Source organism: Natrix helvetica (assembly GCF_964273705.1).
Source record: "Natrix helvetica genome assembly, chromosome: 9".
Taxonomy (NCBI): Eukaryota; Metazoa; Chordata; class Lepidosauria; order Squamata; family Natricidae; genus Natrix; species Natrix helvetica.
The window spans coordinates 17,831,107-17,853,015 of NC_138560.1; the positions used below are offsets into that span (position 1 = coordinate 17,831,107).

The following is a 21,909-nucleotide window of genomic DNA, read 5'->3' on the forward strand; positions in this document are numbered from 1 at the left end:
AGCTATGCTAAGACTACAGTCCACTCCGCCATGTGGCTGGAGCACCCACACAGTTTCACAGGGTGCCCTATATATAGGCAGTATTTTTCAGCGGGTGAACACATTTGGATTGCCGAGAGCATATTGTGGGTGCTCTCACAAAAGACCTGCCATGTGGGCATGGCCAATGCCAAGGAACTAGTTTACTCTTCCCCCTCTGGCTGCCTCACAGGCCCTCCTACCAGTTCCATTTATCATCATCTGAAACTGAATGCAGATGCTCCATGCTGACATTTTGCAGCATGCTGACTTCTCTTTCTTTAATTAGGAGAAAGAAAATCAAGGAACAAACACTCTGATATTGGCAGCAGGCAGTAGCACTCTGTGCTTAAAGAGGAGGCGAGGGCACCCCAACGGGGCTGTGTGGGGGGGAAATAAGAGGAGGAAAATTATATGTATCTGCTGCCTCGAGCATAAAAGCAGTAAAGATGAGATGGAAAATGAAGCGGATGGAACAGAAGGGAGGGAGGGAAGAAGTTGTCAGGTGGATTCCCAAGAAAAAGGGGGTGATTTCCAGAAGAACAGGAGACAACTCAATTCAGACGTTTTGTGTGAGAGAAAGAGGATGAAGACAGCCCTTCCTTAACAGTTCCCAGAGTATGTTGTAGATGCAGATCGTTTATTTCCGTTTGGCAAGATTTTGTCTATAGGAAACAATAAAGAACTCAGCTTGAGGTATCTTTATCGGTTGCTTGGGCCTGTCATTGATCAAACTCGTTAAGGTGGACAAGAAATGGACCAAAAAAGCTTAAACCTTATCTGTGTGGGTCGGGGAGAGGGAAGGAAGGAAGGAAGGAAGGACAGACAGAGAAAGAAAGGAAAGAAACGAAAAGAAGGAAGGAAGGATCATATCTGACCACTGCATAATGCTATTATATATTTTTGATTTAGAGCTGGTGAGACTTGCTGTACAGGGAAGGGAAAGGGATCTGGTAATCTGGTTCCAGACAGGGCCAGAGGCACGCACTGCCCAAATAAGCTCACAGGGCCATAGTGGAGTCAGCCTCTTGGAATATCAAAGGGCACAGGGAGCTTACCTTTTGGGGTGCCATCCCCATGGCTACCGTGCACGCCAGGACCACGAGACACCATCTCCAATCGCCCCACAGCTTTCTCCAGTCGTTCAACTAGACTCTGCAGCTCTGTCATCTTTCAGCACCTGCTAAATTCCACCATGGCGTTAGGAGGAAGCTAATGCAGCTCGCATCGAATCGTATTTCGGGGCCTTTTGTATAACAACCTGAGAGCCAAACACTGAAAGGAAGCTTATTTACAGAATACTGACAAAAAAAAAACCCACAACAAACCCCTCCCCACTGAAACCGAGCCCAGAGCAGAAATACAATATTCACCGCTCAGCAATTACACAGAGGTAAACATGTGGGGGAACCCAGCCAACGTTCTGTATGTGAAGTGGTGCAGCTTTCCTCTTGGATGTACAATAAAAATTAAAACAGATGGAAGCAATGGGAACATTTCAATCTCTAAGCTCCTTGTCCTTGTGGAGGTATCCGTCGATCTCTTCTGCATTCATTCTAATGTTTTAGCTTGGCTGGGGATCATCGGTTGCTGAGTTTGTATTTAGACCCAGAAAGTTGTGGGTGTTTTGCCTTTCTTATCCCACACAAGTGCTCGCCTCCACAATCGCACGGACGCTGTTCCTAAATGGCTTCCCATTTTCATCCATGGGGGGTGGGTGGGTATTTGAACTTTGGGCAGGTCTGGAGAGTCAATTACGTGTGGGTGGAAGGTTGTACGTGGCCTTCAAGTAGCGAGCTTGGGGGGCAGCTCCACATTGGGGTCATACTAGGACAAATGATTAAATGTCGTTTTAAACGGAATGTGATTAACATAAATACTTTCTGGAAGGCTGCAGTTTGGAAGACGTACTTCTGAGGCCGGAGCTTGTTTCAGCTTCCTTCTCCGATTCATTAGAGAAGCTGGGCATTTCAGGCTTAAAGGAATCCACTGATTTAAGAATCTCCTTGATCTTAACGGATGGATTCCATATGCATATCTGTGCATATAATTTTTATTAGGTAAAAATAAAGGTTCCCCTCGCAACATGTATGCTAGTCATTCCCAACTCTAGGGGGCAGTGCTCATCTCCGTTTCAAAGCCGGAGAGCCAGCACTGTCCGAAGATGTCTCCGTGGTCATGTGGCCGGCATGACTAAATGCTGAAGGCACACGGAACGCTGTTCCCTTCCTACCAAAGGTGGTCCCTATTTTTCTACTTGCATTTTTACATGCTTTTGAACTTCTAGGTTGGCAGAAGCTGGGACAAGTAACAGGAGCTCACTCCATTACGTGGTGCTAGGGTTTCGAACCGCTGAACTGCCGACCTTCTGATTGACAAGTTCAGCATCTTAGCCACTGTGTCCTGTGTATAATTTTATTAACAGTCTGGCATAACCAATTTTGTTGTATACATGATATACAATGACGATAAAGGCTATGTTATACTATGATAAAATTCAATTCAAGTCAGAGAAAAAGAATAAAAAAGTAAAAAGCGCAAGAAAAATGATGGGGAAGTAAGAAAGGAAACACGCCAAGAAGTGACTTTCAACCTTTCCCATAAATATAAACAAATGCAATGATTCTTCACGCTCTCTAAGGCTGCAAACATTTATCGCTTCATCGCCCATCCAATCTCTTATCTAGAAACAAATCCATAAAACATAATCTTTGCAGTCCTGATGTCAGCAGAAACTGCCAAAGAAGAACATGCGCTGCTTCAACCTTGATCAGACAATCTAACTTTATATTCCCTTCCTTTGACTTTTAAGGTTCATAATTGCTGCAAGATCGGACTTCTCTTAATGGAGGGATTCCTTCAAAGGAACAGCCCTGTTCTTTTAGCTTACAGCAAAGCCAGGAGTTGGTCCGGGAAGCAGAGAAATGTTGCGCAAACATGAGATCTCAAAGCCCAACTTCCAAATTGGGGCAATGGTTTCAGCTAAATTAGCCTGCCAGGCTTAGGGTGGGCGTGTGCCAAGATTAAGCAGGTGTCCAAGATAACAAACAAAAGCACCCTCGTTTGCTTTTTCCTACCCAACCTCATTTTCCAAGGAATGCTAAATAATGGATGGTGGCTTTTGAAAGCTATCTTCCCTTAAGGAAGGACAAAACCTACTCGTATCTTTATAAATGGGAGGTCCTTTATAGTCCTCAATCCCATCCATCTCTCAATTTTATGGAAATGCCAAGAAGGACCATGGGCCAGCTACTTTTTAACCGCTTATGCCATTCGATCAATGAATCATCCCTTTCAATTGGAACATGAAAGCTCTAGTCAAAGTAAAACCTTTTATTGGTTAGAGCTGAAAATGATGTTTGATCCACTATCACCCCCTGCAACTACCGTGTTTTTCGGAGTATAAGACGCACCTTTTTCCCCTCCAAAAAGAGGGTGAAAATCTGCATGCGTCTTATACGTTGAATACAGCATTTTTGGCCTCCCAAAACCCCACCTCCTTCACAAACGTGGATGTGCAGATGGTTTGAGAGGCCTACAAAGTGCTCCTGGGGGCTGGGGAGGGCAAAAACGAGTGAAAAAACGGGCCCTTCTTACTCATTTTTGCCTCTCTCCAACCCCCAGGAGCACTCTACAAGCCTCCTAAAGCCTATGCATGCCCTTTTTTGGACAAAAAAAATGGGCCGGTTTTTGCTTGTTTTTGCACTTTGCAGGCCTCTCAAACTCTCTTCATGTCCCGTTTTTCACAAAAAATGAGGCGTGCAGAGGGTTTGGGAGGTCTGCAGAGTGTAAAAACTTTTTTAAAAAATTTACCTCTTCAAAATCTTGGGGCGTCTTATACTCCGAAAAATACGGTAACTCTCTGCTCCGAAAACCGCCTGAGTGTCCTTAGAAAGACTTCAGACATATTCATGTTTTAAATTCCAAGAGATACAAACACAATATAAATTTCGTGGGATGTGAAACAAAGGCTCTCACGGGAGTGAAGCAGGGCCTGAGGCAGCTACTAATGCGATACAAAGGATGGCAATTCAGACCTACCCACCCTTAATCACAGTGCCATCTCACGCTCTACGCCAAGGGTGTCCAAACTTAGGAACTGTAAGACTTGTGGACTTCAACTCCCAGAATTCCCCAGCCAGCATCGCTGGCTGGGGAATTCTGGGAGTTGAAGTCCACAAGTCTTAAAGTTCCCAAGTTTGGACACCCCTGCTCTACGAGAAAGGATGTCACAACAGGATAGCACAAGTGGGTTGGTGGGTGGAGACCCTTGGAGGGCAATGGTGTGGACTGCGCTTGAAGGAATAAACAACAGTCCAGGTAGTCTCAACTTATAACTATTTCTGCAGGGATCGTTCGAAGGACTGAAACAAGTGACTTATGACCGATTCTTATATGACTGTTGCAAGATCTCCATAGTCACATCCTCAAAAGTTGGACGCTTGGCAACTGGCATGTACTTTTGACAGTTGCCTTGTCCCAAAGTCATGTGATCACCATTTGCCACCTTCTCACTCAGCTTCGGACAAACAACTCAATGGAGGAAACCAGATCCACTTAAAGGTCTCATGATTCACTTCATTGCGGCGATTCACTTAACAACTATGGGAAAAGGCCATAAAATGAGACACAACTCACTTAATTGACTTGCTTTCAAGACTTTCAAAAAGAATTTTTTTGCTTACCAGCCAAAACGTTGGGCTCAATTGTGTGATCATACGTTGAAGACTACCTGGGTAGCTCAATGTGAGGTTGGCTTAACACAGCATGGCTGTTCTGACGGAGGCTTTCCAAGGGCATGAAGCAAACTCCTTGTCCTGACAAAAAATCCCTTTTATTAATTGACAATGAATTCTGCTCATTCACATCCAGCAAAGCCTTTCAAGGGAGGATTTACAGTCACAGACCTTATCTGACTTAGAGAGCTGCCAGGCAGATATCTGCAAAACTTGGCAAGGAGTCTCGGTCACGTACCAATTAAGCGAACTGTCTCCTGCAAACTCCACTCCCCTTTTGCTCCTCTTTTATCTCCTCTGAGAGGGCTATTCATCATCCACCTGTGACCTTACTCCCAAGTCAACCCCTGTTCTTTAACTGTTCCCTTTGTCTGGCAGCTCTGCGCATGCGCACACTGGGAACAGGCTTCAGCTGTTCATCTGCCTCATTGATGTCTGACTCTGAAGGCAGCTGATAACTGGCATACGGCCCTGGCCCTCTCTCTGCCTCCGACACAGAGCCCTCATCAGAGCCTTCCCCAGACTCCAGGACTGGCCCAGGTTCCTCCCCAACCTCCTCACTGTCCGAATCTGCTACCAGCTCTGCTGGCTGGCCACAAGAATGGCAAGACAACGTCTGGCTACAGTACTGAACTGCAAGTTACTCAATCCCGTTTCAGTCCATCTTACTGCGTTATGCATATCCACCCAATAAGGAAACAAGAGTTGCCTGAAGCAACACTTCGCTTCCAAGTCACCGCATACGCCTCAAAGAGGAAGGACGTTTCCTCATTCCTGTAACAGAAAACTCTTTTAACTTCCTCTTGGCAGAAAAAGCACTTAGGGTGGTTCATGAATTCAGAAAAAAAGTTGCTTTTCACTAAGCTTTAATCTGCCGCTTATTCCCAAGCTTTTCCTTTAAACTTTGCCAGTTCTGGAGAGAGCATGTGAGTTTATGGAATATTTACAGAATTGATGGATATCTGCTGTTGGGAAGGGGGATTTTTCTTCCAACTAAGTGGGTTACACAACTTCAGAGTTTCTATCCTCATCCAGCATCCAGGAAACTGGAATGGAAAACTAGGATTCATTTTCCAGAACCAAAGCAATTTGCTCGTAATCTCTGGTAAATGGAAGATAAGTCTGAGTCATGAGTCTGTCGTCTGTACCTCCATAACTGTCTGGTTTGGTTCTGCAACCCAACAAGACAGACACAGACTTCAGAGGATAATCAGAACTGCAGAAAAAACAATGGCTAGCAACCTGCCTTCCATCGAGGACCTGTATACTGCACGAGTCAAAAAGAGGGCTGTGAAAATATCTAGACTCCTCATATCCTGGACATAAACTGTTTCAACTCCTACCCTCAAAAGGACGCTATAGGGCACTGCACACCAAGACAACTAGACACAAGGACAGCTTTTTCCCGAACGCCTTTATTCTGCTAAATAAATAATTCCCTCAACACTGTCAAACCTTTCACTAAGGCTGCATTACTATTAGTCTTCTCATCGTTCCTATCACCCATCTCCTCTCACTTATGACTGTGACTTTGTTGCTTGTATCTTTATGATTTATAGGGATATGTTTCCTGGTTGCTTATTTGCACCCTATGACAATCATTAAGTGTTGTACCTTATGATTCTTGACAAATGGATCTTGTCTTTTTATGGACACTGAGAGCACTTGCCCCAAAGACAAATTCCTTGTGTGTCCAATCACACTTGGCCAATAAAAGAATTCTATTCTATTCAAGTGATGATGAACCTGTGGCACGCGGAGCCATTTGTCAGGGCACGCAGGGCAGCTGGCCAGCCTGCATGCATACGCTGGCCAGCTGAGTTCTGGCTTTTTTAAAGCCATTTTTCACCCTCCCCAGGCTCCAAAGGCTTTATAGGAGCCTGGGGAGGGCGAAAAGAGCCCTCCCCCTCCAGAGGCGCTCCGGAGGCTTCATGAACTTACCTGAAGTCTCCGGAGCGCGAAAAACGCCCCTATGGGCAAACTGGAAGTTCAGGAATGGACTTCTGGTTTGCTCAGAGGGTCATTTTGACTGCTCTCGAGGCTTCAGAGAAGCCTCCTGAAGGTCCCTGAAGCCTCCGGAGGGCTTGTGGGGGGGGCTGGAGAGGCTGTTTTCGCCCTCCCCGTGCTCCTATAAAGCCTCTGGAGCCTGGGGAGGGCAAAAAAAGCATGCAAAAATGGGGGGGGGGTTCACGCATGTAGTGCGCGCATGTGCACTGGGGGTGTTGCGCATTGCATTATGAGCGCGGCACGTCTGCACACGACCGCCCCTGCCCTCTCCCCACTTATGGCACGCGAGCCAAAAAAAGTTCGCCATCGCTGTTCTATTCTATTCGTCATAATCAAAGGGAGGGATCAAGGGACAGTAAATCAGTTTCTCAATAATTCACAGCAAACTTTGGTGGAACATTTCTGGAAAAATTAAGTATGCAAAATGTAGAATGACTCACCAACCACATGGAAAGTGAGTTGACATACACCTCAACTTACAATTCGCTTAGTGACCAAAGTGACATGATCATTTTTTACACTTATGACCGTTGCAGCATCCCCATGTTTACATTCGGACCCCTTGGCGACTGCTTCATATTTATGATGGTTGCAGTGTCCTGGGGTCATGTGATCCCTTTTTGCAACCTTCCGACAAGTGAAGTCAATGGGGAAACCAGATTCACTTAACAACGGTGGCAAGAAAAGCCGTAAAATGGAGCAAAACTCCCTTAACAAATTTCTCACTTAGCAACATACAATTTTGGGCTCTGTTGTGGCCGAAAGCCGAGGACTTCTGCATTAGCTTACGCTGGGGTGGGGAACTATGGCCCCATTATGTCCTGTGGACTTCAACCCCCGGAATTCCTGACCAGCCATGCTGGGAGTTGAAGTTTACAAGTCATAAAGGGGCCATAGTTTCTCCCCCGCCCCAGTTTAAGCCATAACGTCATGTGGGGATTGACTTTGTGCATTCTGTGCACAGAGACATTTTGATGTGTAAACTCCCATTTCTGGCTTAGTTGCACAATGTCTGGAGGTTCATGCAAAAGACTTAAGGCAGGGGTGTCCAGCCCCCAGGAGCACTTTGCAGGCCTCTCAAACCATCTGCACATCCACGTTTGTGAAGGAGGCGGGGTTTTGGGAGGCCAAAAATGCTGTATTCAATGTATAAGACACATGCAGATTTTCACCCTCTTTTTGGAGGGGAAAAAGGTGTGTCTTATACTCCGAAAAACACGGTAGTTGCAGGGGGTGATAGTGGATCAAACATCATTTTCAGCTCTAACCAATAGAAGGTTTTTCTTTGACTAGAGCTGTGATTCATGTTCCAATAGAAAGGGATGATTCATTGATCAAATGGCATAAGCCAGGGGTGTCCAAACTTGAGAACTTTAAGACTTGTGGACTTCAACTCCCAGAATTCCCCAGCCAGCATGACTGGCTGGGGAATTCTGGGAGTTGAAGTCCACAAGTCTTAAAGTTCCCAAGTTTGGACACCCCTGACTTAAGGCATCCAAAATAATTTCAAAAAGACAGACCATGTTTTTTGTCCTTGCTCATTTTGAAGGAAACTCTACAAAATGCCAAAGAAAAGCTGTTGACTGCACTCTTTGGAATTCTTTGCCTTGTAGCAATTTGTGAGCCCAGACAATTAAGGACTGTTCAACAGAGCATGCTTTAGAAGGCAACACTGTGCGATGCCATACTTGATTATGATATCCCATCTTTATTTTATGCAACCCACGACAGCTGAATCCAAGTGTACTGAACCAAAAATAATCAAATCATATTTTGGCTGAGTGCAATGTATATCTCCAATCATGGGTGGCTTTTTAAAAAACAACAACATGGCAGCAACTAAATTTCAGCTTAATTGCCTCAAACAAAATTGGATTGTTGGGGGGAAAAAACACAATACAATCCATGCATCATATTAAAAACCAGATAAAAAACATTATGGATTTGCACAACATACAAACCCTGTCCATGGTGACAAATATTATCATTTCTGACAAGTATTAGCTAAGACGCTGTCATTTTAATTTTATTAGAACTGAATAGTGCAGCATCACTCCAGCAAAGCATGGAGAGAGAGAGAGAGAGAGAGAGAGGGAGGGAGGGAGGGAGGGAGGGAGGGAGAGAGAGAGAGAGAGAGAGAGAGGGAGAGTGTGTTCCAGTTAATAAATACTATTCTTGGTATTCATAAATCTGAAGGACATATTTTAATGGATACAAATACTACTTTCATCCATGTTTAAATAATTTGGAGAGTGTCTACCTGCATTTCATTAAAACAAATTAATATCTGTTAACAGAATAGACTGAGGTCTATTACTGTACATCATACTGGTCTGTTTGAACAACAAACCCCATTTTCTCCACCAAGCTGAGCTTCAAAGCTGCAAGCAATTGCTTCTAATCCTGAGGAATCTTTCAAACTGTTGCAGGCCTGAAGCTAGAAACTCACCCAGCCTTATTTGGAAACAGACACCAGAAATATTTTCACAAAATACCAAGAAAGTCTGCACTGGCCTTCAGACTGTGAAACTTCCCTAAGTTTTTCCTACGCTCAGGCAGGGGCATTTTACCAATGCATACATTTTTCAACCACATCCAATCTTTGCCTTCCTACTTGGAAGCAGTGACCCTTGCACAGTTTAATTATTAATGGCACAAAGTCCATGAAGGAGCAATACAAAATATTGTGTAAAACATAAATGCAGGAATCCAAGAATATCTATGCCACCCAGTTTGCTATAATGTTAAGGCAATGAACCAGAAATCAAGCGATTGCAAGTTTTAGTCCTGATATGGGCACGAATCCAGCAGTGTGACCTTGGACCTCTCTGTTTTTTAGCCCTAGCAAGGAGAGGGCAAGGGTAAGCCACTTCCAAAACCAGTGGCAAGAAAACTGCCTGGACGACTGCCAGCAGTCAAGATTGATTTGAAGACACACGCATTAAAAATTCTACCTATATTGAGAACTCAGATTTTCACAAACTATCACTGATCAAGTAAGCCCAAGGTTTAAAGGGACGGAATGTTTCTGAATTAAGCAGCTCTACTTTTAATTATTTTAATAATAAAAGACTGAGGGCAAAAGAAGAAGGGGACGGCAGAGAATGAGGTGGCTGGATGGAGTCACCGAAGCAGTAGGTGTGAGCTTCAATGGACTCCAGAGGATGGTAGAGGACAGGAAGGCCTGGAGAAATGTTGTCCATGGGGTCGCGATGGGTCGGACATGACTTCACAACTAGCAACTACTACTTTTAATACCATCTAAAAAAGATTGCACCAAAAAATTGCAAACCGGAGACTTTACATACTGCAACTTAGTCACATATTTCTCCATGCAAATGTAATATTTAAACTAGCCACAGCTTCCACAAAAAGTTCAGCATCTACCTTTGCTTCACAAGTTTGCACCTGATACAGCTACCAGTAAAAACATCATCCCCTCTACAAAGATCAAATAGTTCAGTGTATCACTGACCTTTGCTTTTGGACAAGTAATTTTCTGGGGAAAAAATAGCTTTTGTGCTCCACAATTAGCAAATGCAAAGTGATTTCTACACAGTCATTCACAAACAATCATACCAGCAATGAATTTCGGTTCTAACTGGGGAGAGGGGGAGGGGATCCAGTCGGTCAGAGTCTATTGTTCAGGCAAAGCTTACTTGTGAAAAGAGGCACTTTAGAGCAGGGGTTTCCAACCCTGGCAACTTTAAGACTTGTGGACTTCAACTCCCAGAGTTCCTCAGCCAGCTTTTTTCTGGGCGTTGAAGTCCACTCTTAAAGTTGCCAAGTTTGGAGACCCCTGCTTTAGAGAAACTCCCCAACTGAACACGTAAATGCTACAGAACAAGAGTATTTCTTCCCATAACCATAGTTCTCGACATAATGCTTCAAGAACTTAAATTTCACAGCCAACCCCTGCTCTGGGCTATATCAGATGGACTTTGAACAGGAAAGGGATACTTAACCACGTTTTGCTGACAAGCCCATAGTAAGCAGCCAGGGGAAAAAAGCAGCAGTAGAAACTAAGAGAATAACATGTTGTTAAGAACAGAGGGCTAAGCAATTTGAAAGCATCACTATGTAATTTACTGTACCTGAATTCTTTTCAATAACAAAGCTAATTCCCCAGAGAGTTTACAACGGGAGCCAAGGTTCAGTGGCAAATTCATGCATAACATTACTTCAGCAAGGTGACTTGCCTTGTATTGGATTTATAAGCATATCCAATCAGCAATATTATTGCTTAAGCATGTGTGAACTCAGCCAATTGTGCTTAGTAAAACCCATGGTTTAAATAAATAATTGTGGTTTAATGATGTCTGAATGCGCCCAATAGAAGTGTCCTCTTTGACATTTAAAAGGGCATTTTGGACAGTAACCCTATTGGGGATTATTCCCCATTGATTCAAGTAGTTATCAAAAATGGTACTACTCGGTTTCTCCTTTAAATGGAGTTTATGCTGCCAAGTCTATAAAGATTCACAGCAGCTTTACAACAAAATTAAAGCAGCCAACTACATAAAAAAATAGAACATAACATTAAAACCTAGAATAAAGACATGCACAACATTAAAAACTTCACAGTGCAACCAACCAAACCCATTAACATCACATAAATCCAATCATCACTGTACAATCTCACAACAAAAACAGTGTGGGATTATTAACTTTCCCACAGCACTCACTATATATTTTGTTTGAGAACAGATTTTTCTCTTGGATTAACAACTGAAACTACATGGCTTGATTGAGTACACGGCTGCATACATCTCCTCCCTGTGGTTTTAGTCATTACTTCCTGCTTTAAACTTAATATCGACACTAGTTACATGCCTATGATTCTGTCCATGGAATGGAATACTGCAACAGCTTCATCTTCTACTTAACTATACAACTTCCAAAGGTCTTCATTCCTCTATGCAACTCACTGGGAATTTACAACTCTTGATCTGCAAGTTACAACATGGGAATTTCCTCCTGTGTGATGAGAGACAAATAAGGTGAGACAAATAAAAAGTAAGATTTTTGCAGCCCAGTGCAAACCAAGCTAAGAGTTTTGTAAATACTCTGATCTAAAGTACCATATCAGTAAACATTTCTTCTTAAATAAGCCACAATTGGTTTCCAGATCATGGCAAAGCAAAATCCAGAAGATTTTGTTGCACAATACAATTTATAAACTCAGTAACTGTCTCTTTGGTATAATGCACACCCAATTTCAAAGCAACTGATGGCCCATCTTTATACATCTTTCCTTCAAATTCCTCATGATGAACCAATAATAAACTGCGGCTCTGTTCCAATCACGTCACTTGATACACCCCAGGAGAGCAACCACAAATGGCACGAAACTGAATTATTCTATTCTGACTCTACAGCCATTTTCCTCTTGCTGCTTTCATGCTCACATAACCCCCCATAGCTCCCATTACAATGCAGGGCATTCAAAGACATATTTCAAAGTGAATTCTGACTAGCTACCGTTCTCCTTTCCCTAAGGACAACACCTGCTTCTGCAAGCAAGCAGGTTTTCCTTGCCTGCTCTCTTAAAACTGTGCAATTGATCTTGAAGCCTTAATTCTGCTTTCAGGTCTACTGGCAAAACATGTAGTGCTGAGTCAGTCTCTTCTTCCTTGCCCACAATGACTAAGAATATTGGAATTGGTAGGCCACTTCCATCTTTTAAGGCCATAGTCTGGGGACTAGGCTATTTTAGGCAAATTATGTCAAAAGTTGCTTTTGATATTTAGGCAGTAAAATCTAAATGGCAGAGTTCACACAGCACAGAAACCTCTGCAGTTTATTTAAATGCTCTAACCATGCTTTTTCCTGCACAAAGTTTTTCAAATTCTTTCAGTCCACGTTTGGATTAAAGCGGTGATTTCCCAGCCTTTTTTTTTGGCCATGCCCTACTTAACCATTTCTAAAATCCTGATGCCTTGTGACATATAATTCTTACTTTACTCAAAAAGTGAACTCTACTCATGCAGAGGAAGCCTAAAAGGCCATTAGCTTGGTTTAAACAAGGTTCAAATTGCCCCCATTAAAAATCAAACTGCCCCCCTGTGGGGCCTGGGGCCTATGTTGGGAACCATGGGATTAAAGGCTAAACTGGACACTAAATTCAGAGAATGGATTTTATTTTATTATTTTTAAAATAATTTTTATTCAACCTTTTTAAACTTTAAAACAGCATTTCCAATCTTTACAGCATTCCGATACCGTTATCCATTCTATTTACAAATTTTTCAAATTTTATAGTCTTTTATATATTACATGTTATACTACACATATACATATATATTTATATACATACACACACCTTTAACTTTTAGCGTTATTTGCTATATTTATGGGTATATACAGTTTTTCACTTTACTATTGTTCCTAGATACTCTTTTATGCATTAATTTTGTGTCTAATTTCTAACCAATTGTACCACCTACTCTATAAGATATTCGGTTTCCTCTCCATCTTTTAATTCCATGATAATTTATTAAATAGATCCCCCCTCCTAAAGGGCAACTGGATCCCGAGCTGGTGGCCCAACCCAGAGAGAACGGGTCTGTCTGCAGGCTTAACCCCGCCATCCTCCTCGCCTGACACTGCAGTTCCCAAAGGGAGCCTTCCCACGCACCGCCGAGAGCGAGGAAAAGGCCTTCCAAGGAGCTCTGGGTTGCAACCAAGACACATGCCCGGAGCCCGAGCCTTCCTTGCAAGGAGACACGTGTCTACCCATCAAGTTTACCCTTTTGCACGCCCGTGTGCAAGTCAGGGAGGTCAATGCGGCTCTGGCTTCCCCCGCACAAAAGGCTCAGCTTGGGGCGGCTTGGAAGCGTTACGAACCCCGCGCGAACAAGCTTCCTCCCCCGGCTGGGCGAATGCAGGAAACGGCATTGCACGAAGCAGGTTAGGTGGGTCGTGGGAACCCGAACACGCCTCCCCTCCCAGTGCAGATGTGCAACCCAGCTGCCACTCAAACCTCCTCTCCCTCCCCCCCCCCACCCGCCTCAACCCACTCGGGACGCCGAGCCCCGCTCCGGAGCGCCAGCCTCACCTCGCGCAGTGGCTCAGGGCGCGGCTCCTTCTCCCGCTCGCCCGCTCGCCGCCGCCGCCGCCTTCCCCGACAGCTCCACTTCCGCCTGGAGACGCCCAGTAACCCTCCCCGCTCCACTTCCGGCGTTACCGGAAATACGCTAAGTGAGAGAGAGAGAGAGAGAGAGAGAGAGAGAGAGAGAGAGAGAGAGAAGGCAGGTAAAGAAGACGCGCCAGTGGGCGGGGCTTAAAAGGGAAATAGCCCTAGCCACGCCTCTCTCGCTCGTCTTAGGCTGGGGAAGAGAAGGGAAAGGTGGGATTCGGGCGGAAGGTCTCTGAAGGCGAAGGCTCGAAGGAAGGGCGGGGAGGAGGCGGGGCTTCCCCCGACGGGGCGGGCTTTGGACGAGATGGACAGCTAAGGTTTCCGCCGGGAAGCACGAAGGCGGGAAAGTTGAGGCATGGGGCGTGTGGGGGAGGGGAAGGTTTCCACGCCGAGCAAGGTTTTTCCGGTTGCAGGCAGAAGTAGAGATGGTGCATAAGCTTCGCGCACCGGTTGGATTTCTGCCTGTCGTAATTAGAGGAGTTCCACACTTTGCAAGGCAGTGTGATTGAAAATACCTGCACACGGGAACCACATGCTTCAAATTCTGCCTGTCGTAATTGCAGGAATTTCACACTTTATTTATTTATTTATTTACTTATTTACTTACTTATTTTGTCACTCATCCACAAGATGACAGGAATAAGAATAAAGATGAAGAAGAAGACAGGAGATGGGTACAAATAAATGGGGACAGTAGGCAGGCTGGTATGCTTATGCACGCCCATTGCAATTGCAATTTCAGTGTGGCTGAAATGCACCTAAACGCACGTAAACTAAACACATTTTGTCTACCGGGTGAATGTCTGCCTGTCGTCATTGTAGCTATGGGGTTCAAATACAGGTCGTCCTTGACTTCCGATCACAACTGAGCCCAAGATTTCTGTTGCTAAGTGAGACCGTGGTTAAGGCAGTTTTGCCCCGTTTTACCACCTTTGTGGCCAGAGTTGTTAAATGAATCACTGCAGTTCTTAAGATAGTAACACGGTTGTTAAGTGAATCTAGGTTCCCCATTGACTTTGCTTGTCAGAAGGTCATAAAAGGTATTCACAATGACCCCCAGGACACTGCAACTGTCATAAATACGAGTCAAGTAATCAGAGCTGCAGCAATGGTTGTAAGTGTGAAAAATGGTCCTAAGTCACTTTTTTCAGTGCCCTTGTAACTTTGGCCAGTAAATAAACTTGCAAACCAAGGACAACCTCTATATACACATACACACACACCAGGGGTGTCCAAACTTGGGAACTTTAAGACTTGTGGACTTCAACTCCCAGAATTCCCCAGCCAGCTGGCTGGGGAATTCTGGGAGTTGAAGTCCACAAGTCTTAAAGTTCCCAAGTTTGGACACCCCTGACATACACAAACACATACATTTAAGACGCTTGCTCAGAACCAAAAAGCCGTCCAGATGACTTTTTGCAGAACCTTTTCATGCTTCCCCAGCCAGGTTTCTGGGGTGGTGGGTTGCAGAGCCCATAATCCTGCATTTTACTCCTGAGTGGGTCTCTAGAGATCGTCAATCATCCAGGTCATGGTTGTCTCAAAGATGCTTTTCTGGAAGCAACTGGGCTTCTTGTTTTTTTTTCCTTTGAAGATGTTTCACTATACAATTTGGGATGAACACCAGACTACAGGAACTATGTGCACTACTCAGGTGACCCTGAGGACACATATAAAACCTCCAAGGGCTTCAACGACCCTCAAAAAGGATGCAAATGACCAGCTGTCTGCAAGGAAGATAAATCCTTCCATTCCCCACCATCCAGTCAGAGCTGAAGAAGCTTCTTGGATCAGAAGCAAAACTTCTTCAAAGAAAAAACAAACAAACCAGAAAGCCCAGTTGTCTTCTGAAAAAGGACCTTTACTTCCCAACCCAGTTTCCCAAAGCCCATTTGGAGCCTTATTCAACCCACATGACCCCAGGCAGGTCTCTACTCCACCCCACCCAGCTGTGCTGTTTGCTCTCCCCCACTTGCCCTCCCCTTCCTCATCCACCCGCCTGCCAGGCGAGCAGCTTTTTAAAAACAAAAAACACCCAGAAAAGAGCCGAAAAGCAGCATTGCAAAAGAGGCCTGAGCGGTTGGGGGATATTTATGGGACTCGCAGCCCGCCGAGAGGAAGGAGGCAGCGGGCTGTGTGTGTGTGTGTGTGTTTTATCCGGCTTCCTGCTCGTCTCGGTGTTTTTGACCATAGATGGTAAAATCGACAGTCATTGGCACGTGGAAAGTGGAAAGGAGCGGGCGTAGCTGGCCTGCAGCTCTCAAACAGACGTCTGCGCTGTTCAGATGCTTCAGAAATAGGGGGAGGAGGGAGGGAGGGAGAAGGGGGGGATGGCTGCTGGGGGCAACTCGGTGCAGGAGATGGGAGGCTCGCACACGCGAGGAATGGGGGGGGACGTTGGCAGCTAAGTAGTCCGTCCGTCCGTGGAAGGGCTGGGAAAATGCAGGACTGGGTGGAAAGGACTTCGAAGTGCTTAAAAGCAAGAGTGTCCCCCTCCCTCCCTCCCACCCACCCCTGCGCCCCACAATCCCAAAATACAGCTGCCAAACAACTGATGCATTTTATCCTGCATTTATTTAATTTGCTTATTTGTTTAGAGTTCGAAGGGACCTTGTAGGTCACAGAATAACAAGAATTGGAAGGGGCCTGGGAGGGTATCTAGTCCAACCCCCTGCTCAAGCAGGAGACCCTACACCAGGGACGGCTAATCTTTTCCACAATAAGTGCCCAAAGTGTGTGTGTGTGTGTGCGCGTGTGTGCGTGCGTGCGGAAGTGCGTGCGCCCAAAGTGCGTGCGTGCGTGCGTGCGTCCCGAATCCCCAAAATGCAATGCCTGCATGCCCCCCAACGCCCACACTCTCCGCACATTTGCGTGTGGCCCCCCCAGCACACCCATGCCAGTGGTGGGTTCCTACCAATTTGGACCGGTTTAGCCGAACCGGCAGTGGTTTCGCGGCATGGGCCGCTGGAACTGGCAGCGACCCAGGCCTGCTACGCCCTCGAATGCAAAGCACGCATGTGAGCGAACCAGCAGTAGTGCTGGCTGGAACCCCCACCCCTGGTCCACGCCCCCCGCCTTGATCCATGCATTGCAGAGACCCGAAGACCAGCTGCCTGGCAGGAGGCGTTCATGTATGCGCGGTGGAACTGAAATGGGGTGACAGCTCACGTGCCCACAGAGAGGGCGCTGCTTGCCATCTCTGGCACGCGGGCCATAGGTTCACCATCACAGCGCTACATCTTTTTTCACAGATGGCAATCCAATCTCTTCTTGAAAGCTTCCAGTGATAAAGCTCCCACAACTTCTGTTCCATGGGTTGATTGTTCTCACTGTCAGGAAATTTCTCCTTATTTCTAGGTTGAATCTCTCCTTGGTCAGTTTCCATCCATTATTCCTTGTCTGGCTTTATGCTTTGGAAAGTTTTGGAAAATAGGTGCTTTGGAAAATAGGCTGATCCTATTCTCTCTGGGGCAGCCCCTCAAATATTGGAAGGATGCTCTCATGTCTCCCCTGGTCCTTCTCTTCACTAGACTAGCCATGCCCAATTCCTGTAACCGTTCTTTGTATGTTTTAGCCTCCAGTCCCCTAACCATCTTTGTTGCTCTCCTCTGCACTCTTTCTAGAGTCTCAACAACTTTTTTATAGCGTGGCCAAAACTGGATGCAGTATTCTAGATGTGGTAAACAATAACAGAGTTGGAAGGGACCTTGGAGGTCATCTAGTCCAACCCCCTGCTCATGCAGCAGACCTGTACTAGGGATTCGAACCGCTGAACTGCCGACCTTTCTGATCGACAAGCTCAGTGTCTTAGCCACTGGGCCACCTAGTGGTCTTACCCCTTGATTTGTTAAATTTAAATTTAAATTGAGCCCCAAAATTTCTGTTATTAAGTGAGGCATTTGTAAACTGAATTTTGCCTAACTTTACAATCTTTCTTGCCATGGTTGTTAAGTGAAGCACTGCAGTTGTTAAGTTAGTAACATAGTTATGAAGTGATCCTGGCTTCCTCATTCACTTGATTTGGCAAAAGGTGACCACCTGACCTTGGGAACACAACAACGGTCGTAAGTATGAACCAGTTGCCAAGCATCTGAATTTTGATCATATGATCATGGAGATGCTGGAAATGTCGTAACTGTGAAAAACAGTCATAAGTCCCTTTTTTCAGTACCGTTGTAACTGTAAATGGTCCCTAAGTGAATTGTTATAAATCAGGGATGTCCAAACTTGGCAACTTTAAGACTTGTGGACTTCAACTCCCAGAATTCCTCAGCCAGCTGGCTGTGGAATTCTGGGAGTTGAAGTCCACAAGTCTTAAAGTTGCCAAGTTTGGACACCCCTGTTATAAATCAAGGACTATTTGTGGAGTAACCATACAATGGATATTTTAATATTAAGTAATTGGCTTAAGATTGAAACTATTGTCATACAATTAATACTTTAATGTGGATTGCACTATTTCCCCCCTTTGTTTAATACTTAACTTTGGATGAGAGCTAAGTTACGTTATGCTTAAAATATTGACATCCTGAATAATAATGTTGACAGATTAAGGAGGCGTGTGCATTTACATATGCAGATACATTCCTACCAAGCTAACTCAATGAAATTCATGGTAAGTTTCTTTATTTTTTTAAAATAATTTTTATTAAAGTTTATTATAGGATAAGTGCAAATAAAAGCAAACACTAAGAAAGAGAAAAGTGCAGAAAGAAATGAAAAAGGATTAAAAAGTAATGCTTTCCAACATTTTGAGTGCAGTAGAATGCAAAGAGAGTTAAAACCTCAACTTTTTCCTTTGCACTTCTAAATGTTAGCAGCCATTTCTGTAACAACAAAGTCATTCTAATCGTCAAAACCTAAAATTAGTTCTGTTTTTGTGTGTGTGCTTCAAGCACAAAATCCAGAAGTGGTTTCTAAATGGAAACAAAACTAGATGAATTCTTCTCTTTATTTAGAACAGACAATTTTACCATCTCCGCCAACTCCATCACCTTAACCATCCGTGCTTCCAATGTAGGAATTATAATTCACAGTAATTTTCAGCGACTACGATTTCTTTTTAAAAAAAGAAGTTTTCGGCTGTCCCTGACAGCTTTAGCTGGGGGTGGAAGAAAAGAGGCTTTAGGCATCATTTTGAACAGGAGTCAAATAACACTGGATATTTGCATCTGTTCACCTTTCTTAATTCCCTCCGATGCTCCGATGGATGTTTTGAAGGCAACATTGGGAAAAACAATCACTGCCCTATTTATAGCAGTGGACTCTATAATTTGGAGAATGTGCTCCTCTTATGAGAACAAGTGTGGGAGAATCTGAGAACCGAATAAGTCCAATGCATCTTTATTGCACTGAATAAGAACTGAGTAAGTCCAACGCATCTTTCATGGAAGATGCCTGCACTTACATTATCCTTAAAATCTGGAAATGCGTAGATCAGTGGTTCTCAACCTGTGGGTCGGGACCCCTTTGGGGGTCGCCTAAGACCATCAGAAAACACCTATTTTTGATGGTCTTAGGAACTGAGACACCAATTTTATGGTTGGGGGTCACCACAACATGAGGAACTGTATTAAAGGGTTGCGGCATTGGGAAGGTGGAGAACCACTGGGGTTGATGGATAGAGACAAATTCCTTCCATCCATTCTTGGGTAATTTCAGGCTCCCCTCAGGGCTGTGTGCTCAGCCCCTACCTGTACTCGTTGTATACACATGGCTGCAAAATCTCTGATCCATCCAACATCATAATAAAGTTTGCAGACAACACAACGTGCTGGATTTCATAACGAGGGGACGAATCAGCATACAGGGAAGAAGTCCAGAAGGTATCCACATGGTGCTCAAGAAACAACTTAACATCTAATTACTAGTAAGGCAAAGGAGAAGGTGCTAGATTTCCGGAAGCACAGAGAGGAACCTGCCCCACTGTATACCGAGGGGGGCTGTGTAGAGAGGGTTTCCTCTTTCAAATTCTTGAGAGTGCTTATTAGTCAAGATTTCACCTGGAAAAACAACAAGTCCCTGGTGATTGGCAAGGCCCAACAAACACTTCATTTCTTAGAGTCCTGCGAAAAAAATCAGGTGGAACAACGGCTGATGACCTCTTTCTATCAGTCCACGATAGAAAGAGTCCTCACATATTGTGTTACAGTATGGTACCCTGGTTTAACAGCTGTGAACAGGAAGGCCCTACAGAGAGTGATCGATTCGGCACAAGAAGCCATTGGTTGCCCTCTGACACCACTGGATGACATCGCCAGCTCTCGCTGCTTTAGCAGAGTAAGGAAGATACTCAGAGATGATTCACACCCTGGTCAGTGTCTCTTTGCACTTCTACCATCGGGCAGAAGGCATCAAAGTATAGCCAGCGGAACAAATAGGTTTAAAAATAGTTTCTACCCTTGGGCTGCCAGACTCTTAAACACAACCACAATCACTCCACGCACACATGGAAATTTATGACTAGCTTTTATTTTTCTTTCTTTTTTCCCCCTAATTACTTGCATAGGGATTATTCTTTATGCTATTTATGTTGTTTGTATTTGTTGTCATGGATTGCAACAGTGAGACTAAAACCAATTTTGTTCTATACATGATGTACAATGACAATAAAGGCTGTACTATACCAATTTCTCAAGCACTGGATTGCTCAAAAGAATGCAAAATATTTCCTTTCCCCCCCTTTGGCTGGCTAGCCCACCTCTTTGCTTTTCTTCCTCGAAGAACTATTGCCCTCAAGAGTAATAATGTGCTTAAAATCAGAGTCAGTTCAAGAACAGCTACATCGTATTGGAGATAAGTGGTGAGTAGGAAGCTCTGTATTTGCACATCTATAGCGGTCATGTCGGTACAGCAACCACAGGACAGGTACAGACTCCAAGGAGTAATTAAGACCAGGGATTTAACAACCGGTTCGTTGAGTGTCAATCATGGGATTCAATTTTTTTTTACTACTGGTTCTGTGGGCGTGGCTTGGCTTGGTGTGGTTTGATGGGTGTGGCTTGGTGGGCATGCCAGGGGAAGGATACTGCAAAATCCCCATTTCCTCCTGATCAGCTGGGACTCGGGAGGCAAAGAATAGATGGAGGTGGGGCCAGTCAGAGATGGTATTTACCGGGTCTCCGAACTACTCAAAATTTCCTCTACCAGTTCTCCAGAACTGGTCAGAACCTGCTGAATACCACCTCTGGCACACGTGCACAGTTTACAAATAATTTTTTACTTCCCCTTTTACTGCCTGTACAGTTTATTATTATTATTGTTATTATGATGATGATGATGATGATGATGATGATGTCCTGTTATTCTGCAAGTACACTGAGTACTTCTGTACCAGAGACAAATTCCTTGTATGTCTAACCATACTTGGTCAAATAAATAAAGCATAAAGTATTTATGATGCAGCAGCACTGAAACAGCGATTCTTAGAGGTTGATATAATTGTTTTTATGCTTAGGAGAGATGCAGGATTCCTTCCCTTATGTAAATGCATTAATAAAACTAACATAAAGTATTTTGAATTTTTTTGTAATGCTTACCCAATACTTTAAGATGTTGGTCAATAATTCCCGGAGTTAAAAGATTAATAGAGTTAATTAACATCCTCCTTGTTTTGAAAAAGAAATGTTTTTATTGTTGATCTAATGCAATGCAAAAGAAAGAAAATAAGAATATGAAACATTTTCTAATAATACATTCTCCCCTTCCCTTCCATGTGTGTTCCCAACCGCCAGGCCTCATTTTACATATTTATATTATAGAATGTCAAAGATGGTTGATGGTTTCTATTTAAGTTCCCCAAACATCTGACAGTGTCTACATTTCCCTTCCCCACATTGTGTAATGTGTTGTGTATAAAGGAACCATCCCTGCTGGGATATGGTTAATCTTCTATTGTGGATATATATTCCGTCAATTTTGCCATTGCTGTATACTCTCCAATTTTATCCTTCCAATCTCTTTTGCAGAGTACTGCCAAGTTTGTTCTAGCTTCTGTCAACATATTGTAGA

At 44.2% G+C, this 21,909-nt stretch overlaps 1 protein-coding gene across 2 annotated transcripts in view; it reads right to left on the reverse strand.

Moving 5' to 3' along the window:
• Positions 1-13,967, reverse strand: part of CAP1 (cyclase associated actin cytoskeleton regulatory protein 1) — a 30,697-nt gene extending 16,730 nt beyond the window's left edge. Inside the window, exons 1-2 of one of the 2 annotated variants that reach the window (XM_081961960.1) lie at positions 13,819-13,967; positions 1,077-1,198 (exon numbers count right to left, since the gene is read on the reverse strand). In XM_081961960.1, the coding sequence (XP_081818086.1) occupies positions 1,077-1,188 (112 nt within the window). In that variant the 5' untranslated portion in view covers positions 1,189-1,198; positions 13,819-13,967. Of the gene's footprint in view, positions 1-1,076; positions 1,202-13,818 lie in introns of both variants that reach the window. The other variant, XM_081961961.1, reaches the window with a different exon arrangement.
• Between the last annotated feature and the right edge of the window lie 7,942 nt (positions 13,968-21,909).